The 23,309-nt window shown below is 41.0% G+C and overlaps 1 protein-coding gene across 8 annotated transcripts in view; it reads right to left on the bottom strand.

Annotated features, from left to right (window-relative positions):
- The window catches only part of Thrb (thyroid hormone receptor beta), a 356,182-nt gene that overhangs the window by 54,709 nt on the left and 278,164 nt on the right, over positions 1 to 23,309 (bottom strand). For all 8 annotated transcript variants that reach the window (XM_029541431.1, XM_021203598.2, XM_029541433.1 and 5 more), the window contains one exon: positions 10,691 to 10,951. In XM_029541431.1, the coding sequence (XP_029397291.1) occupies positions 10,691 to 10,951 (261 nt within the window). The remainder of the gene's footprint in view (positions 1 to 10,690; positions 10,952 to 23,309) is intronic.

Genomic DNA, 23,309 nt, shown 5'->3' with positions numbered 1-23,309 from the left:
GATGTTTTTTTTGGGGGGGGGGCAGCTATAGTGGTTTACTGCACTTTCTGAGCATATTTGCTTGGTTTCTGACTTTGGCTCGTTGCTTTTGAAATTTAGGGCATTTGAAGGTGGGTATGATGGCCTGTGCCTGTGGTTCCGGCACCTGAGTGGCTGAGGCAGGATGAGTGATTGAGCCCATGCGATCAAGACCAGCCTGGGCAACACATTGTGACCATCAGAAAGAGGAGGAAGAGCAGTGGGGAGAGGAGGAGTAACGTGAGGGGAGAGGTGGGGATGAAAGGGGGATTCCAGAGAGACCTGACTGCAAAACTACCAAGCCCCTGAGAACACTCATTCCATCTAGGAAGTAGCTCAGTGCAGGAGACTGAGTCTGATCTCTAATACAACATTGTCACAAAGGGTGCTAGCTATTCTATGCTGTCTCCATTTCAACCAAATTTATCAAAAAGCTGAAAACAGATCTACCACAAGATCCAGCTATATCACACTTGGGCATACACCCAACTGATTCTACGTTCTATTTACGAAGATACACATTCATGCTCATTCTGGCTATCCATGATTGGCAGAGATTGGAAACAACCTAGCTGCTCTGATGATGGATTGGTGAATAATGAAAATGTGGCAATTCATACAATGAGAATGTTCTGGAAATTACCTAGTAAATACCAAGATGATCCTAAAATATGCTCCAATGTCAGCTGCTTTGTAGGTTAGTCAGATTGTGTTAAGGGAAGGAAAGAAGCACCAAGCCAAAGTGGAGCAGAGCTCCATGTGACATGGTATCTCCTTTCTGTGACCCACAGCAAAGCCTTTGGGCTATGGAGGTTCCCAGGGCTCCCCCCAAGTCTCATTGGACATGCACTAGCCTCAACTGCGTCAGGGCTGATGGAGAAAGAGCACTCCAGACACTCTCCCTTAGAGCACAGAATAGTTGCTTAAAAAGAGAACTTTGCAGAATTTACTTCTGCTGAACCCAGTGAGATAAGAAACCATTTCCTAAGGAAGGCAGAGGCTGTCTCATGTGAGCATATGAAGATGGGGGTGGGGCCTGGAACATAGATATTCTCTGGGTCATGTCATTAAATGCTGCATGTGACTTTTTAGTTCTTCTGCTAAAAATCATAAGGAAATACAAGTGAACCCTACAGAATGTAGTGAGAAGTGTATGGAGAAGCCCAAGGTTACCATCTTTAAAAATTAATAAAAGCGATTCAGGGATCAGCTTGGAGATCTAAAAAAACAAAAACAAAAAACAAAAACAAAACCATGTAACTTAAAGGACAACTTGAAGAAAAAGTGTGTATTACCCTATATATCCCCCCCCCCCCAAAAAAAATCACTGTCCTGAAAAATAGAAGAAACCAGCTTCCAAAATAGTATACACTATATACACAATCTAACAATAAATGAACACAAATGATCTTGAGTCGGTTGGGGAAGGCAATGGGTCAGCTCATTAGTGTGACTCTCTGCTTTTGGTAGTGAGCTGTGAACCGACTGAGACCACCTGCAAAGCCTTCAGATTATCTCCAGTCCTTTGTCAGGGGGAAGTATAGGCACAGGTACAGAACCATCCTTCCAAAGAAAGTTCGGATTGAGCATCACACCTATGAGTACCAGGGACAATAAGAACAAACTGCACCCTAAGACAGCTCATGAATATTAAGTGGGGTGACTCCATATCAGATATCTGTCTCCATAGAAACCTATCTAGTTGAAAGTGGTGCAAAAGATTAACATGTATTTTCCTCTTTGTAAAGGGCAGTGGATCTTACTTACATGGATTTTGACCTTTACTTTTATATCTGAGGCTTATTATAAGGAGTTCTTTTCAGAGCTAGCCAAACAAAGAACCCAGTAAATCTCTCTTCATTAATTCTAAGGTTTAACTTAAAATAGTTATGGCCTTTAGAGCTACATACTGTGGGATAGCTATGAGGAATCAGGGGTGAAGCCTGCCATTCACAGAATATTGCCACCTAGATGAATAAACCATCAGTCCTTACACAATATTCTAAGTCAAATGCCAAGTGGCTGCATAATAGAGATGTTTGAGTCAGTCCCATTTTCAGCCTAGTGCTACATTTTAAGAGGCAGTAATGTTTGATAAACTCAATCTCCTTGTGTAAGTCAATGCTGACAGATGTCACAGGGATAGGGCTTTGCAAAAGCTCATAATCCTGGGTCAGAACAATGCCGTGGAGAATGACCTTGGGTCATTAGGCTTTCTGACTCTCGTCTTATTTCCAAGGTTGTGTAGTTCTGGGTTTCTGGTACCCTGAACAGGCTTGTGTCAAGTAAGCAAAATTCATCTGGATCTGAAAGAGTAATCTGTAAATACAGCTCACCATCAGAACCAGCCACAAGAGAGTTCCCAGAGTGAGAGATCACCCTGAAGACAGGGCAAGCCACCAATCATTTGTGATACGACCTTTGGTTGATGAGTCTTTGTCTCTGGGATACTCAAAATCAAACCATCTATCCACACCCTCAGGGGGATGTGTATTTTGGAGTACACAAATGCTCCCAGAAATCTTCAATGGAACTGAAAATGGGGTCTGGAGACCCTGAAGGTTTCTGGGTCATTGGACCAACGGGAAATAAGACCACTGGAGGAGATGGCATGAGACACTTGATTTTCTAACTCATTTTGTACTGTGTTTCATATCTTTGTGGAGCTGATGGGTTGGGGTTTTCTGGCCAGTGCTGATTTAACATGTTCAGCCCTCTTTTCTTCACAAGTGGAGATATGATTTCAATACTGAAAAAACAACTTTAACAATGAACCATACATCCTTGTACTTTATTGATCATCAATTAATCTTCCTGTTCTTTATTGGAAAGAATTAGTTATTTATCCAATGCTAAGTGGCTAGTTTCAGAGGCAAGAACCAATCCACAATTGTCTGGCCCCGTATTTCTCAAGCATTGGCTGGGTGTTGTGGAACCTGAGGATACTTAGGCTGTGTTTATAGCCCATGATCAACATGCCATTTATATATTTATCTAAATTTGACTGGAATATCTTTGTAGTTTTAATCTGTGTCAGAAATGGCAGATGGCATGTGTCTTCAGAGTGCTATGTCAGTTAACCACTAGCTTGCTCCTGAGTATGCACTGAACATGATAATGGATATGGGTTTTGTTTCTATGCCCTTCAGTCTATAGTAACTGGCTCAAGGCAGTGTGAATTTAGTAATTATTTTCCCACGAGTATTTGGCACTCCTAATACCCACACTACTCCTGATGATCTTTCTAGCCTTACCAGAGAAGTAAAGCTTCCATCAACTGATAAGTCTCTATAACATCACCCAAGAACGTATTCTATTCAAAACTATCCAGTTTTCAGATAATAAAATGGAGATCAGAAAGGCTCAGGGCCTTGCCTAAGCTTAAGATGTGTTAGGTGGCAGAAGCAGGAAGACATGCCCAGACTGTACAATCAGTATGTGGGAACACGTCGTGGTGGGTGGGACCCCCAGCACCTCTGCCTGGTACAGTACCAGTGTTCTGCTATTCCAAGCTCTTGGTTTAGGATCTCAGACAGTCATCTCAGAGAGCCCTGGCACTCAGGGCTAGAATGTCTGAATCGGATCCTAACTTGGCTACTTTGCATCTTAGATGATTTTTCACTTAAGGTTTTAAAATTTTAAAAGCTTTGCAAAAAATATTTTGGTTGCCACTATGAGCTCTATCAGCCATCTGTGCCCTGGCTCTACCCCTGATGTGACGATCTGCTGTGCATTATTTACCTTTCGGTATTCAGTATACCTACTTGGCATTTCAGTGTACATGTTCTGCAGGGTAACACAAGGTCAGAAAGAGTAACAGAAACCAGAAAGGCTTGGAGATCAGAAGATTACTTATATACTGAGAACAGTAAGCATTTATTTAATCTCCACTCAATTGTAGAAATTGTACTGAGGGCTACTCTATTCTCCTTTATCTATACAGAAATTCAAAAGGCCACTCGATCATATTACCCTATTCTGAGGATCAGAGAGGCTCAGAGATTCGGTCTGAGCTTGTGCGAACTTAAGACATCTGATTTAAAACACAGCCTTGCTACTAAGATATCATATAAGTATTCATTGATACAGTTGGAAAGATCCGTGAACACACTTGTATGTAGAATTAAGATCGGGTACCATCTTTACACCAAGGGAGCTTTAGAAATAAGCTTGCTGTGTATCTTGGGGCTAGTCCCTATACATATTAGTATAACTCCACAGGCTTGCAAAGCCATAAGTAGAGTCATACTGTTAATGCATGCTCCACCATATTTGATATTCCTAAAGCACATTTCCAAACTAAGTTTTTAAATTTTTGAATGCTTAGATACACTTTAATTTATTTAAACATACCTTCACGGCTGTAAAGATTTAGATTATTTCTAATTTATTAATCACACGACCAAAGTATGAAGAATTGAAATTCAGGCCCTTGTACAAATGTTTCTAAGGGCAGGGTATTACAAGAGGGACAGAGGGACAGTTCTGTCTTTCTCCATATTATGAGATAGCTGTGCTGGCTTTGGAGAGCTCACAGTGGTCCCTCAACAGCTCTGTGCCGCATCTCAATGAGAAGTGAGCCGAATGGACCCGAACCCTGATGTTCTGACATTCCCCTTCCATCTGTTGCCATTTCCAGTTTGTTCATACTCCATTTCATGCCAATTGGTACCTTGCCCTTCCTTTTTCATTCTGCTCCTGTTTACTTATGGAGTATGTCTCCTGCCTTTGAAGTACGAAACCACACAGCTATCTTGTGCACTCCAGGAAATAGTAGTGGGCCCTTATATCATGTTGGTCACTAATCCTCCTTGATGGCCCAAGGAGTATGGAGCAATGCTTTACTCAGTGGGACTGAGACCGTGGTCTCTGGAGTGTAGGGCACAGTGGACAGCAGAGGCAGACAGATCCACAGAATTGACAACTGAAAGGGTGAATGTCCATCTCGAAGGATCACAAAGCATAAGTTAACTTGGAGATTATGACACTGACTTTCAGCCACCTTGTTATCTTGGTGAATAGGAGCTGTATATCATTTGATATGTCACTGTCTAAGTCACCTGTTCTCTGTGAAGATCATGGATTAATAGTCTGCTCCTTTGCTGACATAAGATATTATTTAAATTCAATTATTTAAAAATTACTTTAAATTATCTAAGCCCTGGAGGATGGGTTTTATTAGATATTTTCTTTATTTACATTTCAAATGTTATCCCCTTTCCTGGTTTCCCCTCTGAAAATCCCCTATACCCCCCCCCACTCTCCCTGTTCACCAATCCACCCACTCCCAATCCCTGGCCCTGGCATTCCCCTATACTGGGACATAGAACCTTCACAGGACCAAGGGCCTCTCCTCCCTTTGATGACAGACTAGGCCATCCTCTGCTACTTATGCAGCTAGAGCCATGAGTCCCACTGTGTGTTTTCTTTGCTTGATGGTTTAGTCCCGGGGAACTCTGGGGGTACAGGTTAGTTCATAGTGTTGTTCCTCCTATGGAGTTGTAAACCCCTTCAGCTCCTTGGGTCCTTTCTCTAGCTCCTTCATTGGGGACCCTGTGCTCAGTCCAAAGGATGGCTGTGAGCATCCACTTTTGTATTTGTCAGACACTGGCAGAGCCTCTCAGGAGACAGCTATATCAGGCTCCTGTCAGCAAGCTTGTTGGCATACAGAATAGTGTCTGGTTTTGGTGGATGTTTATGGGATGGATTTCCAGGTGGGGCAGTCTCTGGATGGTCATTCCTTCAATCTCTGCTCCATACTTTGTCTTTGCAGCTCCTTCCATGGGTATTTTTTCCTTGGGATATGGTTTAATAAATGATATTCTAGCTACAAGAAAGAATAATATATTGCCAATAAATGTCAGTTTTCAGTAGAATATTTGAATAGCAAAGGAAAATGCTGATGATTTATTGGTAACCATTAAAAGCTGGTCACATATGATATGCCTCATATGACCCACGTTTGTTAAAAATAGATAAAAGAGACAACTGAAATGTGATAAAATCTGTAATAATGTTTGTCCTTGGTAACTGAAACAAAAAATATTTCTATAAATTCTTTGTAACTTTATGATTTACTGAAATTTTTATTTCCCCTGCAATGCCATATAGATGTTTAGAAAAGAAAAAAAAAGATGCATTACATTTTTTGGATTTTTCTTTTCTTCCCTGGAATCTGAGATTCATCTATTTTTACATCATAAATGGTGCAGATTTACAAAGAAACAGCAGTGGCATCATTACATTGATGCTTTCCTTCCAACAGCCCCCATGCCTCCTTCCAGAAAGTTCCTGGCTGTTATGGAGGCCCTGCGTTATGGTTATAGTGGCTGCTGAGGTTTAGCTCTGAGTCACCTCCCTATTTGTGACCAACTTTCTGGGCTTTCTGAACTTTGCGATCCCCAACAGAAGTTTAGGAGGCTTGAATGTACAGAGGGGAGAAACCTTGGCATAGTTGTAGAGTGGAGGGCGAGTTCCAATCCTGCATTAGGGGCTTTCCAGAAGGAATCTATCACCAATGAAGTGTTACAAAGGGGGCGAATGAGCATGTTTTCAGGCCGAAAGTGAATGTCCAAGACTGGATTGCCAGTTGGCTCCAAGAACTGTCGGGAAGGGAGGGACAGGCATATCCCTGAGAGCCCACTAGGTGGCAGGCTTTCTTGCCGTGAGTCTTCATGAATATGCAAGACTTGGGGGACAGAGTCAATAGAAGGGACAGTTGAAATACAGATTCTGAGGTCCAGACCAGCCAATTCACAGGCCCAAGTGGGCCCTCAGGTTCCCCTTTCTCCTTCCCTCTTGTCCTTTTACTAGAAGACTCTCTGAGGTCCATGCTGGCCTCAAACTCACTCTCCGCTGCACTTGCACGGCATATGGAGGGCTGTGGTTAGAGTGAATCACCACACTCAGCTTAGACTCTCATCGCTATAAGCTTCTGGAAATACTGTTGGTGCCACTAACTGGTGTGCAACACTGAGCACAGGGTAAACCAGCTCGGACTCGGGAAGGGGGGAGGAGGCGCAATCTCTGATGCAGAATGTGAGGGGTTCCAGGGCTATTCACTTAGCATGATTGCTGCTAGTAAAGCACATAGATGTGCTGCTCAAAATATTAGCTCGAAACTCCAAAGAAGCTCCAAGAAAAATACATTTAAGAGTATTTTTTACATATAAGTCAGTGATTGCAGACTATTTTAAGTAAAAGAACACTAAGAAATCTCAGGCGTTAGAGACCAATACCTTCCTTTTCTTGCTTAAGACTTTGGCACAGTTCTCGCTACATGTGGCTGACCAGGCAAGTCTGACAGCACGGCTTGGGGAATGCCAGTCACTGGTGCTGCATCTGGTTGCTGAGAAGACACTGTGAAAGTTTCTGAAGTTCGTTCTCCATTTCTGACCTTGAATTGGCAGAGAGTGATATGGAGCTGTTTGCAGCCCACAAGCCACACATTAAAGTATTCTGAGCTAGTTCAGGTAGCCTACTAATTTGGGGTGTGGCTTATTGTGTAACTTCAAGCAGCCAGCTTATTGTTTTGAATCACTGACCCCCAAGCAAACCTTTGTGTATCAACTCAAGGTCATTTGGTTCTCATGGGTGACATCTGGGGTGCTTGGAGTAAGGCAACTGTGTCCTTTGGCTCCAATGTTCCTTTTCCCACAGTTAGACATCAAGCATAATGTCCTGCACACAGTAGGCCATGTAAAAGCCCTAGAAGATGAATGCATGCTAGAGTAGGCCAAGGCATCAACTGCTCTAAGGCTGGCGGCCAGCTAGAAAATAAATGCCCAGTATGAATGGCCATCAGACAGTGTGTTCCTTATGGAATCTACAGATGTAGCAGATCATGGAACAGACAAGAAGAACCAACTCTCAAGGGCGGACATAGGCATCGTTCACTGGTGTTCTGATATAGGAGGGAATTTACTGTAGTAGATTTCTGTGCTTTGTGGCTCAGGCCACTTGGGTGTCATTTCCCCACAAAATTTTAAACCCAGATCTAAGTTAACTTTGGTGTTATCTCTGGAAACCTCACAAAGTTTGCCTACGTTGATTTTCTTTCAACATCAGAATAATGAAAATGCACTCTAATGATTTAGGGAAAGAGCTGGAAGAAGATCCGAGCTTCATAAACAGCCCATCCCACCACCCTCATCTGTTTAACTCCTTTGGCTAAATTCCTTGCTCAGAAAGTCAAGGGATTTATGTGACATAAGGATGTATAGCCACAGGAGAAAATGGTGGCTGCTATTTAAAGTGCACTTTAAGTCAGGTACTATGCTTAATTTTTTTTTTTTTTTCGAGACAGGGTTTCTCTGTGTAGCCCTGGCTATCCTGGAACCCACTCTGTAGACCAGGCTGGCCTCGAACTCAGAAATTCACCTGCCTCTGCCTCCCAAGTGCTGGGATTAAAGGCATGCACCACCACTGTCCAGTTGTCCTGAATATTTAAGCACAGTATCTTATATAGCTTTATCAACATAACATATATAACTTTGTTCTAAACATAGTGGAAAGGCTGATGTTCTAGCTCAAATGTGTCAATTTCAAAATATTGTGTTCTTAGCCCCTGTACTGCAGAATTTTAAATCAGAAGACTGGCCTTTTTTTAGCCTAAATTCACTAGCCTCTTGCCTCAGCATCCTGTGTGCCGGAACTCCCCTTCCTCTTACTTTCAAAATATATCAACAAACAAAAGTTTAATATTTTGAACTCTTCATAACTAAGAACAAAATCCCTCATAAATGATAGGGACAACATTCTGTGCATGAATGAACTTGGTTTCCAGTTGTGAATGAGTTAAACTGTTCACTAGGTCCTCCAATCACAGGGATGCTGGCATTTTGCTATAATCCAAAGACAGGCATGGCTTTACTGCAACCTATAAAATCTGAAAATACAATCTGCTAGTAAATCTGAACTGTAGTTCAAGTAAATATGAGCACATAGAGACCCACCTGTTTTACATCCTAATTCCTTTGGGAAAAAATTATTTTGCCATTAAAAAAATCCTCTTCAAAATTTCAAAGAATTTCTTTTACAAATGTCTGCATAAACAATACTTTAATAATGACTAGCTATATCAATGTGGAAGGCATATTAATGTGAAAGTGGGAAAATTACACAGGATCTCACCCCTAGGCAGAGTGTACAGGTTCCTAAGGGAAAGGGAGAATTGTTCTCTCCAGGGATCAGCCCCACTATTGGTTGTCATGAAGCAATATGTGTGCAAACAACAAAACAAACTAGCAGATTGTGTTTGTATGTTTGTGCATATACATACATACATACTACATACATACATACATATACTCACATACACACATACACATACATACATGCACACACATATAAATACACACATACATACATACACACATACACATTTATACATACATATACACACATACACACATACATATGTATGCCATGATGATGATGATAATAATAATAATAAGCTATCAAATGGAGAGTGGGGTGGCATGGGAGATGTTGGAGGGAGGGTAACTGGGAAGAACTGGAGGGAAGAAAGGGAGAAGGGAAGGGAATGTAATGCTATTTCAGTTTAGAACATTAAAAAAAAACTCTTTATACTTCTAAATTATCAATGCAGAAGTACAAGCATCACGTTTCAAAAGGAACATAGCATTTCTGCCTATTCTTCAGCTAGAGTGGAGGATGCCATCTCTGAGTAATGCGTTTTTTAATGAAAACATCTGTCTCGATTTCCCAGGGAAACTGGAAGGGACAAAGGTCCTAATGCAGGAAGGCCCGGATTCTTTCTCACAAATGATAAGTGTAACTGTGGCCAATGCCCAAGACAGGCTTTCTCATGGCTCACTTCCTCTAATGTCTCCATATGGGAAGCATTCTTATTTGACTGTGAGATTTTCAGTTTCAGACAATCCCGATTTATCATAAGTAAAAACCAAAAAGCTAGTCATGATAGCTTTAGCTTGTAAACGCTGGGCTGGAAAAGAATGGGTAGTTATAAGAACTTGGACACTTAAAGACACAGGTTGGTTTAAGAAGCAAAGATTTTGGGCAACCATAAGACCATAAAGCGATCAGCATGGAAGACATCTGTCAGGTGAGGTGGCCTGAGGTGAGACAGGGCTAAGTCTTATGTGATCAGGAACTAGGGCCACTTTGTCACCCATCATGAGGTGACAGCCTCCTAACACCCTAATCTTCTCTTGGCGATGATAACAGAGGATTTATGGACCACAGACATTAAAATCTCCTTGTCAAGTATGAATTGTCTATGTCGGTTAAGGGACAGCATCACGATCTCTCTAGCTGCTGGTATAATTAGGATAGGAAATACATTCATATGCACAAGCTCACAAACTCAGCTTGAAGCAAGTAGATATGAGTACAGCAATGTCTGCTTCCACTTAGACACAAGCAGAATTAAAAACCAAAATAACAACGTATTTGCTCATTAAAAATATAAAAAAGGATCTCTTCCTGCATGTTGGTGTACGGTGTAAAGTGCTTGCCTTTGGAGCCCACTTGTTTATTTATGTTTAAAAGAAAATTAAAGGATTACACCCCCACCCCCAGAGGATCAGCCAGGGAAAGGCAGCACAGACACTAGGCAGGTGAAGAAATGGAAACAGAGCAGTCATGGGAGAGACGCATGTGTGCTAACGGTCTTGTAGGACATGGTTACCTTTACATTTCTTCTCTTCAGTCTGGAAAGTCTGGGCACTTGAGATGCTCTGATCGTTCACATCCTCAGGATCCAGTTGGAATATAGAGCTCGTCCAAGTGGCCTGGATAAGGTGTGGGGAAGTCTGCTCATTCTTCAGTGCACCACGCCTCTCCACGTGGCTCTTCCTGTGCAGGCAGGCTTCAGACATTCCTACCAGCTTCCAGTCCTGGACTCGGTCTGGACAGGGCTTCTGTTTGTCCCAGGCTGGAAGGCCATTTTCTGGTGGGAGGGGAGCAGAAAACAAGAGATAACAGATTGTAGGTGTTGCCAAGGTTTTTCTGAGATTTTGCATTTTAGAAGTCTAGTTGTTGCTCATTTCTTTTGGTCTGCCACTGTTTGAAAGCACTTCTCCTATAATGTCAGGGCAAAGAGCCACCCACCTAAGCTGATTGCCTGCTGGAGAAACTAACATATTTCCCCCTCTATTTTCCAAACTTCTCTACAGCAAGGCTCTGCTGGTCTTGCTACTACAGCAGTGGCCCAAGAACAGGCTGATACCCATTTATATCACTGCTTAGATGACCATTTGAGGTCTTGAAAGTCAGAGCTGGCCATGACCTCAGGTCAGATTCTTAGTATTCATACTTCCAAGTGCAGCCTGATTTGACTTGGGTTATATCACAGGCTGATCTGAGAGACACTGTGTCACTTAAGTTGGTCAAACTCAAGTGGCCATACACTAAGTCTGACAATCTGTTCTGACTGTCTTTTACTCTGATGGCAAAAAGAAGAAACACTGATAATAAAAGACAACACAAAGCTACACAGCTCCCAAGTCTAAACACATTGATCTTTATGTGGAAGTTTTGTGTCTTCAAGGTAGTCCCAACCATGCCATAAAATCACATAAAAGGGAGCAGGTCATGTTTTCTCTTTGTGGCAAATTAAGAGCACCAAAGATAGAAGGTTGAGCCTGCATCTCTTAGGCTGGGTACCAGATAGATAATATGTTTTTGAGTTCAGTCTATGTGGTGTATAGGTCTGTTTCTAGAATGGGCAAAAATAAAATAATATAATGAATTTCTTACTGGGAGAATCTCCTCTACTAACAATTTTCACCTTATAATGCCTTTACTATACAGGAAGATATAGCAGAGGACGGAAGTGGTACACACACACACACACACACACACACACATATGCACATACACATACACATGCAATACAAACATGTACACACATATACACATACACACATGCATACACATGCACACACATACATACATGCACATAAATACACATGCACACACAGATATGCACACACATATACACACATATACACCACACACAAAATGCCTACACATGCATACACAAACATGCACACACACACACACATATATATATATATATATATATATATATATATATATATATATATATATATACACATCATGCACACACATATATACACACATCACACACACACATAAACATCACACACATACATATACATATAAGCACACATATCACACACATACATATATACATACATATATATATGTATATATATACATATATATATATACATATATATATATGTATATATATGTATATACACATGCACAAACACATACATGCCTGTGGGTTTAAGTGTCTACAGTTGGAGTCTATACACCACACACAAACTTGCATATACATGTATACACACACACACAAACACACACATACACACACACAGAGTACAATTTATCTGGTCCAGAAATTCTTAGCAGCTATGTTTCCCAATTAAGAAAGGAGTAGCCATATACACTAACTGGAAGACTAATTTGTAAGTGAGGTTTTTGGTAGTTCTGGGTGAATGAATCCAGGTCCTTTTACATGCCAGGCTGGTGTAGCATCATTGGACATGTCATTGCTGGGTGAGTTTTCTTTGAGGCTGAAATTACCAAAAGACCACAGCAGAATTCCTAATGCTTACAGAGACCAATCCATCCTGATTTGTGCACAGGAAATTATAAGTGACTTTTCAGAGTTAGGCACACTTTGGGTTTCCATAGTACCTTTTCAAGAAGCTACCATATCTTCAACTGAGGTTGTGTGGATGGTTTATCTGGAAGTGTCAGTTGTTAGAAGTCACTTTTGAAAGTTATGGCCCTCTCTTGAGTCTCATGTTCCCATGAGCATTCAAACTTCTGATCCAGGAGAATGTGAAGGACCACAAAGGAATAGGTAAAGGATTTCTTTCTCTTTGAAAAAAAGATTTAATTTAGATTTATTTATGTGTGCACGAGTCCCTCGTCCCCCACGTGTGAGTTTAAGTGTCTACAGTTGGAGTTTTGAGCTGTCTGATGTGGGTACTAGAATCAAACTTGTACCTTTGGGAGCTGAAGGGCTCTATAGCCCTATAGGAGGAACAACAGTATGAACTAACCAGCACCCCCAGAGTTCGTGTCTCTAGCTGCATATGTAGCAGAAGATGGCCTAGTCAGCCATCATTGGGAGGAGAGGCCCTTGGTCTTGCAAAGATTATATGCCCCAATACAGGGGAATGCCAGGGCCAGGAAGTGGGAGTGGGTGGGTTGGGGAGCAGGTTTGGGGGAGGGTATAGGGGACTTTCGGGATAGCATTTGAAATGTAAATGAAGAAAGTATCTAATAAAAATTGTTAAAAAAAGAGATCCCCCCCTAAAAAAAAAACAAAAACAAAAAACAAACAAACCAACCCCCCTTGTACCTTTGGTAAGAGCAGTGGCAAGCACACTGAATTGCTGAGCTGTCTCTCTAGCCCCCAGGGTAGGATTTCTTTGCCTAGTAAATGGAAAACCTGGGGCTTGAAGTAGCTCATATCTCCTGTAGGAGAATCTTACTGTGCTTTAGGCTTTGGATTGTACCAGTTGCTCTGATTCATGGAAAGGGCTGGAAATTGTCCATGCTTAGGGTTGTGTAAGCCATTGTATTAGGCAGGTTAAACAAACATGGATGCTTTTTTCTCAGGGTTTATGAGGTATTATTCATTGCATGATGAATCAAGTTTTCCACTTTCCAACTGTGCCCACCACCAGTGCAATTACAGGCATTTATTCTCACTGTTCCTTGAAAGGAAACAAACATCTTTGAGATGGTATTGCATTTCTAACTTAACATATCTGTGTATAATTCATTCAGGCACCTATTACCCATGAGGGTTTAAGCGTCTTGTGAATGTATTACTAAGTGGCTGAATGCACCCATGCGTGCTTCTGCTCTCTCTGCCTTATTTTCAGAGATTAATTACCCACCAAATTCTACTCTGTAAAGTTCAATTTAAAGAATATTAAAGTTCTCAGATGATTTTGTAAAGCTTATAACATATAGTCTTTTTTTGCATTAATTTCTAATTATGGTTGTAATTCCCCAACCCTAACAATAAATTAAGAAATCAGACAATCCTTATTGAATCTGGGTCTCAGATGAAACACATCTAAGGAGTGTCCACCCAAATGAGACATTCTCACTCAAAACAGAGCTCATTAAAGCTTGTTTTGTGTGTCCTTTGGGCCAGCAAGTGTGGGTTTCTCCTAGCAAGGGAGACTGTTTTGGGGGTAAGGTGAGTGAGAGGATTGCCTTCCACTTTCCTAAGCAAACCACTTGAGATGGTTTGGGGAAAGGACTCCATCAGCAGGAGGCATTTACAAGTTCATAATTACTCTCTGTAATTACATTCACAATAATGATATTCAGTTGCTTAATTGGCAGGTTTATGGGACACACACTGCTGGGAAAACTGGAGATTGAGATGCCCTGGCTGGGTCATGGGAAAATGGAATAGGGATTTCTCTAAAGAGAATACTTGATTTTATCCACTAAAGGACAGGGTAGTCCATGCAATTCTTACTCCATTCTCAAGGAGGCATGGGACACCCACTGTGCCAGGTCTCTAAATTCTACTTGTTGGATGTTTCATCATTGATGAGGATTATAAGGTCCCTCCACACATATGCAGCTGGTAAAATGTCCTTAGGATTTTTTCCTATGACTATATCATGTGCCCATATCCTTTCACTCCCCCAAAGCTCATGCCAGTGGATTATTTCCTTTAAGAGGAATTAACATTCTCGAGGGTCAGTCATTATCCCCCAACCCTTGGAACCTATCAGAATCACTGCAGGAGCTAATCCCAGCATTGAAGATCTGACTTCTAAAACTGGACAAAGGCCTGAGATGTATGATCCTGCTGAGTTCTCCAGGTGAATGAGACACCTCAGAGTTTGAGATCCAAAGATAAACTTAAGGTAATAAAACAAGCTTTGGCATTTGGAATAAGTTATATATTCTCTAAGTTTCTAACATCTTTTACAGAACCTTCTAGTTCAGGTTTATTGCCAAGTTGATACAACCTAGAGTCACTTGGGAAGAAGGAATCTCAATTGAAGAACTGCCTATTTTCAAATTGGCTTGTAGCCATGTCTGTGAGATACTGTCTTGATGTGGGAGGGCCCAGTCCACTGTGGGCATCACTATCTCGAGGTAGCTGGTGTAAGAAACTGACTGAGAATGAGCCAGTAAGCCAGTGTTTCTCCCCTGCTTCTGCTTGAGTTCCTGTCCTGACTTCCCTCAATAATGGACTGTGACCTGGTAATATGAGTTATAATAAACTCTTTCCTCCCTTGAATTGCTTTTGGACTTGTTTATTACAGCAACGGACAGAAACCTAGGTAGAGAAAACTGTGCTAACATTTACAAATCCCTGAACTGTTGTTGAGTCTACTGAGCAAAGCTATTAGGTGCTGCTTGGATATTGAAGATTGCAAGCATGGATTTAAGTAAGTTCTTATTCAAAGAGATGGTTTAGGTATTCTCTGGAACACACTGCACATAGTGTTAGAAACAAAGCTTTTAAAGGCCTAGGGATGTAGCTCATTGGTAGAAGGCATTCCTAGCACACACGAAGCCCTGGGCTCAATCCCCAGAACCACAATAGCACACATAGTACCAGACATAGTAGCACATATCTCAGCAAGAGACGGAGGCAGGGGGATCAGGAAGCATGTAGCAAGAGTATAGGAAGATGCACAGATGGAAGCAAAGGATGGATGGGAAGTAGAGCCAGGCTATAATTTCAAGGCCTCTCCCCAGTGACCCACTTCCTCCGATGAGGGTCCACCTCCTAAGTTTCTACAACCTTCCAAAACAGAACACCCACTGGGGATTGAGCATTCAAATTCCTGAGCCTGGAGAGGGACATCTCAAGTCAAACTACAACACTCTGCAAAGATGAAAGTATTTCCTCAGCAGACTCCAGCTTTCTTATCCAAAAGCCATAGGTATGTGTCATCACTGCAGATCCCTCAGAGCAGCTCCTGTTCTTCCTCCGTCCAGGACTGCTAGGGAAAGGAAAGCTGTTTGGCAGTATTGGATTGTGGGCCTCCACTGCTCAGAGGTCCACTCTGGCTTTACCTTCTATGGGCTGTGATCTGGGGCAGACTGTCCACATTTTTTCATATCTTTCCTGAGTACTTGTTTACAACTCCTCGATGTAAGGCATTACCATGCTGCATCCTCTATGATTATACCAATGGCACATGCTTGTCTTGCCTGACTAGATTCTACTTCGCATTTCCATCTCTCAGCCTTAAAATGACATCACCACATAAATACTTGAACTAACTTAACATAGTCAAGAGAACTCTAAATACCCTTGCGGTTGAACAAAGTCCATGTGATCTTCTAATAAAGGAGTTTATACTCATTGAACTATAATCTGTTTAACATAGGGCAGTCAGCCACTTTAGTTATTATCAAAGTTCTGGAACCAAAGGCAGCTGGACCATGATGTAGCTATAAAGCTTCAAACAGCTCTGTGAAACCTGTAGACATGAAGACACCTATATCACCTAACTGGGCTCAACAGATATAAGAAGATTGAATCAATCCCATGCATCCTTTCTGATCACCATGGAATAAGGCTGGTCTTCAATAACAACAAAGATAGCAGAAATCCCACATATATGTGGAAGCTGAACAATATTCTTCTCAATGATAACTTGGTCAAGGAAAAAATAAAAGAAGACATTAAAGATTTTTTAGGATTTAATGAAAATGAAGGCACAACATACCCAAACTTATGGGACACAATGAAAGCAGTGCTAAGAAGAAAACCCATAACTCTGAGTGCCTCCAAAAAGAAACCAGAGAGAGCATACACTAGCATCTTTATAGCACACCTGAAATCTATAGAACAAAAAGAAGCAAATATATGGAAGAGGAGTAGATGGCAGGAAATCATTAAACTCAGGGCCTAAATCAACCAAGTAGAAACAAAAAGAACTATACAAAGAATCAATAAAACCAGGAGCTGGTTCTTTTTGAAGGTCAACAAGACAGAATAACCCCTAGTCAGACTAAGCAGAGGGCACAGAGACAGTATCCAAATTAATAAAATCAGAAATGAAAACGGCGATATAACAACAGAAACTGAGACAATTAAAACAATCATCAGATCCTACTATCAAAGCTTATATTCAACAAAATTGGAAAATCTGCATGAAATGGACAATTTTCTAGATAGATACAAGGTACCAAAACTAAATCAGAATCAGATAAACCATCTAAACAGTCCCATAATCCCTAAAGAGATAGAAACAGTCATTAAAAGTATCCCAACTAAAAAGAGCCCAGGACCTGCTGGGATTAGTGCAGAATTCTATCAGACCTTCAAAGAAGACCTAATACCAGTACTCTTCAAACTATTCCACAAAGTAGAAACAGAAGGAACACTAGCCAATTCGTTGTATGAAGCCACAGTTGTGATACCAAAAGCACACAAAGACCCAACAAAGAAAGAATTTCAGACCAATTTTCCTTCTGAATATTAATGCTAAAGTATTTAATAAAATCCTCGCAAACAGAATCCAAGAACACATCAAAAGGATCACTTACCATGACCAAGTAGGCTTCATCCCAGGGATACAGGGATGGTTCAATATATGGAAATCCATCAACTTAATCCACTACATAAACAAACTCAAAAAAAAAACCCCACATGATCATTTCATTAGATTCTGAAAAAGCATTTGACAAAATTCAACACTCCTTCATGTTAAAAGTCTTGGAAAGATCAGGAATTCAATGCCCATACTTAAACATAGCAAAAGCAATAGACAACAAACCAGCAGCTAACATAAAACTAAATGGAGAGAACCTTGAAGCAATCACATTAAAATCAAGGACTAGACAAGGGTTCCCACTCTCTCCTTATCTAGTCAATATAGTACTAAAGTTGTAGCTAGAGCAGTTAGAGAACAAGTGGAGGTCAAAGGGATACAAATTGGAAAGGAAGAAATCAAAATATCTCTATTTGCAGATGATATAATGGTATACTTAAATGACCCCAAAAATTCTACCAGAGAATTCCTAAACCTGGTAAACAACTTCACCAAAGTGGCTGAAAATTAAATCAAACAAAATTAACTCAAACAAATCATATACTTCCTGTACTCAAAGGATAAAGGAACCAAGAAAGAAATTAGAGAAATGACACCCTTCACAATAGTCACAAACAATATAAAATGTCTTGGTGTGACTCTAGCCAAACAAGTGAAAGATCTGCACAATAAGAACTTTCAGTCTCTCAAGTCACTAGTTTGTGTCAAATTGTTGTAGTACACACTGAAAATTAATACAGTCTCTAAGAAAGGAGAATAATTTATGTTCTATGCCTAACCTAAAATGTATTTCTAAGAGATAGAAAAACATTTTGCATTGGAATTTAGTGTATTTTTCAATGTATTAAGAATTGTTGTATGGCTTGGTCTGTAAGATCGAGAATGGACAAATGGGCCCTCATAAAATTTCAAAGCGTCTGTAAGGCAAATGACAGTCAATAAGACAAAAAAAGTCAACCACAGATTGGGAAACAATCTTTACCAATCCTAAATCAGATAGGGGACTAATATCCAATATATAAGAACTCAAGAAGATGGACTCCAGAAAATCAAATAACCCTATCAAAAAATGGGGTACAGAGCTAAACAAAGAATTCTCAACTGAGGAATACCGAATGGTTGAGAAGCATCTGAAAAATGTTCAATATCCTTAATCATCAGGGAAATGCAAATCAAAACAACCCTGAGATTCTACCTCACACCAGTCAGAATGGCTAAGATCAAAAATTCANGTGACAGCAGATGCTGGTGAGGATGTGGAGAAAGAGNAACACTCCTCCATTGNTGGTGGGATTNCAAGCTNGTACAACCACTCTGGAAATCAGTCTGGCAGTTCCTCAGAAAATTGGACATAGTACTACTGGAAGATCCAGCAATACCTCTCCTGGGCATATATACTCAGAAGATGTTCCAACTTTTAATAAGGACACATGCTCCAACATGTAATAAGGACACATGCTCCACTATGTTCATAGTAGCCATATTTATAATAGCCAGGACCTAGAAAGAACCCAGATGGCCCTCAACAGAGGAATGGATACAGAAAATGTGGTACATTTACACAATGGAGTACTACTCAGCTATTAAAACAATGACTTCGGCTCTATGCCTCAGTATAGAGGAATGACAGGACCACGAATGGGAGTAGGTGGGTTGGGGAGCAGGGAAGGTGGGGAGGGGATAGGAGATTTTCAGAGGGGAAACTAGGAAATGAGATAACATTTGAAATGTATATAAAGAAAATATCTAATAAAAAAAGAAAAAATAAAAGCAATGACTTAATGAAATTCACAGGCAAATGGATGGAACTTGAAAAATATCATGCTGAGTGAGGTAACCCAGTAAATGAACGCACATGGTATTCACTCACTGATAAGTGGATATTAGCCCAGATGCTCAGAATACCCAAGATACAATTCACAGACCACATGAAGCTCAAGAAGAAGGAAGACCAAAGTGTGGATGCTTCAGTGCTTTTTATAGGGGGAACAAAATACTTACAGGAGGAAACATGGAGACAAAGTGTGGAGCAGAGACAGAAGGAAAGGCCATCCAGAGACTGCTCCACCTGGGGATCCATCCCATATACAGTCAGCAAACCCAGACACTATTGTGGATGCGGGGAAGTGCTTGCTGACAGGAGTCTAATATGGCTGTCTCCTGAGAGGCTCTGCCAGAGCCTGACAAACACAGAGGTGAATGCTTGCAGCCAATCATTGGACTGAGCACAGGGTTCCTGATAGAGGAGTTGGAGAAGTGATTGAAGGAGCTAAGGGGGTTTGAAACCCCATGGAGGGAGCAACAGTGTCAACTGGCCAGACCCCCCAGAGCTCCTGGCAACTGGACCACCAACCCAGGGCTCTGGCTGTGTATGCGGTGGAGGATGGCCTTATTGCACACCAGTGGGAGGAGTGTCCCTTGGTCCTGTGTGGGTTCTATGAACCTGTGTAGGGGAATGACACAGTGGGAAGGCAGGAGTGGGTGGGTGGGTGGTGGAGCACCCTCATAGAGGCAGGGGGAGGGGAATGGGATAGGGGATTTCCAGAGGGGAGACCTGGAAAAGGGATAACATTTGAAATGCAAATTGTCTTAGTCAGGGTTTCTATTCCTGAACAAAACATAATGACCAAGAAGCAAGTTGGGGAGGAAAGGGTTTATTCAGCTTACACTTCCATACTGCTGTTCATCACCAAGGAAGTTAGGACTGGAACTCAAGCAGGTCAGGAAGCAGGAGCTGATGCAGAGGCCATGGAGGGATGTTCTTTACTGACTTGCTTCCCCTGGCTTGCTCAGCCTGCTTTCTTATAGAACCCAAGACTACCAGCCCAGAGATGGCACAACCCACAAGGGGCTCCTTCCCCCTTGATCACTAATTGAGAAAATGCCTTACAGTTGGATCTTGTGGAGGCATTTCCTCAACTGAAGCTCCTTTCTCTCCAGCCTGTGTCAAGTTGACACAAAATTAGACAGTACACAAATAAAGAAAATATTCAATAAAAGACAAAAAAGAAGAAGAAGGAGGAGGAAGAGGAGGAGGAGGAGAAAAAAGAGTATTGGAGAGATTAGGGATACAAAATGCATAACTAAACATAATAAAAGCAATATACACTCAGCACATAGCCAACATGAAATTAACGAAATGGAAATTTAAAGCAATTCCACTAAAATCAGGGACAAAATAGGGCTGCAAACTCTCTCTTTATTCAATATACTACTTTTTGTTCTAGCTAGAACAATAAGACAATAAAATGTGTTCAAGAGAAATACAAATTGGAAAGGAAGAAGTCAAAGTATTGCTATTTGTGAATGAAATGATAGTATATATAAGTGACCACAAAAATTCTGCCAGAGAATTTCTACAGCTGCAAAACACTTTCAGCAAATTGACTGGATACAAAAATTAACTAAAAAAATTTAGTAGACCTTCTTTATACCAGAGAAAGAAATTAAGGAAACAACACCCTTCACACAATATCCACAAATAATGTAAGATCTCTTTGCATAACTCTAACCAAGTGAGGGACTTTTATGACAAGAATCTGTATGACAAGTCTCTAAAGAGAGAAACTGAAGAAGACCTCAGAAGATATAAACTTTCCCCTGATTGTGGATCAGTAGAATTAATAGTGAAAATGGCCATTTTACCAAAAGCAATCTATGGATTCAATGAAATTCCCATTAAAATTCCTACACAAGTTTTTTTACAGACCTTGAAAGAGCAACTATCAATTTCATATGGAAAACCAAAAAACTCAGGATAGCTAAAACAATTCTGAAAAGTAAAGAACTTCAGGGGGGTCACAATCTCTGACACCAAGCTGTACTACAGACAGGTTGATTAAGGACATTGAATCAAAGACCTAGAAATAAATCTACACACCTATGGATGCTTGTTTTATTTTATTTTATTTTATTCTTATTCTTTCATATTAATAAAAGTTTTACTACTTGCAAAAAAATCTATAGAACAGAATACAATGTATACATTGTATGTATGCCTCTTATATGTCAGGCATCCATTCTGAATGTTTTTATTTTATCTTTATAAAGATGTATTAAATACAAATATTATCATGTTATTGAGGCTATTAGAGCACAAAGAAGTTAGACAACCTACCTAAGGTCACACAGTAGATAAACAACAAAGAAAAGACCCACACCTAAAATGGTATAGCCAATCACATTACATCTTTCAATTTTACAATTTCAATCACAATTATATCTGGTAGGCAATAGCCAGTAACTTAGGCCAGAGACCTCATTTCCCCCTGAATTCCATGGACGGAAAGGCTTGACATAAAGAACTCACAGAGGAGGTCACATCCTTGCTCTGTGTCACTGGATATCAGATAGCCCAGATGCATCTGACTCAGAGTCTATGATCTCTTTCTTGAAAACATAATGTGCTTTTTTGATGCAGAACAAGGGTTTATGCTTAGGTTCAATGCCATGGGGATTGTGGCCTTCCACTCAGTCCCAGACACTAGACTCTTTTTCTAACACTCATCTCCTCTTTCCTCCCAGCAGTTTAAGGGCCTGTGCTGCTGCCAATAGCAGCAATTTGAAAAGCATTTGCAGTGGTTCTGCCTCTGTTCTGAGTGGTGGAAACCTTGAGAGGCACACAAGCAAGCAAACGAAAGCAACCAAGCAGCCGGGGAACAGGGACTGACTTGAGGCAATTTGACAATGATTTAGGGTTGACAAAATGAAATTCCCATTAAAATTCCAACACAATTTTTTTACAGACCTTGAAAGAGCAACTATTAATTTTATTCTGTATTTAGGACAATCAGGGGACCCTCAGAGCATGCCTTGTTTTGGCTTGACACAGCAGGCAGGTGCTAGCTGTGTTATTAGCTAGTACACAGGAGAGGAGCTACAAGTGGTCGCCGAAGATGAGCACTACCTGGAAGCTGCCTTCTCACCTTGCTTCCTCTGGTGACGTCCACAGGTGAGGAAGCAAGGGGCAGAGAAGTGCCTGGGTTCCTCCTCCAGCTAGAGCAGAGGAGTGACAGGAAGGGAAAGTGCCTGTAGTAAAGACAACCTGGGTCTTAGGAGGAATATTGCTTTGAGAGATGCCAGTCGTTTCCCCAGGCGATGCCTCCTCAGGAAAGATGCTCAAAGCCCTTGGTAAACATGAGTGAAGATTTTGCACTGAAACCTGTCACTTGTACAGTCAGTAAGTACTGCACTACAAAAGTACATTCTATGTTGTAGAGTGAAGTCAGGAGCTGTTCTTCAGATACTGTCTGACGTGCAGGCTTCCAGTTCAAGCAGACACAGATAAGAACACTGGTACTCAGACATTTGAAAGGCATGAGAATTGGGAGTTCAAGGCAAGCCTGGGTTACATAGCAAGACTGTCACAAAGGAAAACAAAATGCTATGTTTTGAGGGCTGTGAGCTGGCTCAGTGGGTAAAGGTGCTTGGAGCCAAGATGACAACCTGGGTTTAACTCCTGGTTCCCATAGGTGGAAGGAGAGAATCAGTTCCTGGGAGTTGTTCATGGCTTCTACAAAGGCATCATGGTATGTGAGCCCACATGCATGCACGATACACAAAATGAAATAAATAAATAAATAAATGATAAAATGCAACAAATCACAACTTGAGATAACAAATATTTTTTGCTTTATGGAATTCTGGCCTGAGATACTTCTGCCCTTCCTTCCTTCCTTCCTTTCTTCCTTTCTTCCTTCCTTCCTTCCTTCCTTC

The sequence above is a fragment of the Mus pahari genome, chromosome 8 (assembly GCF_900095145.1).
Source record: "Mus pahari chromosome 8, PAHARI_EIJ_v1.1, whole genome shotgun sequence".
Taxonomy (NCBI): domain Eukaryota; kingdom Metazoa; phylum Chordata; class Mammalia; order Rodentia; family Muridae; genus Mus; species Mus pahari.
This window is presented reverse-complemented; position numbering and strand designations above follow the sequence as displayed.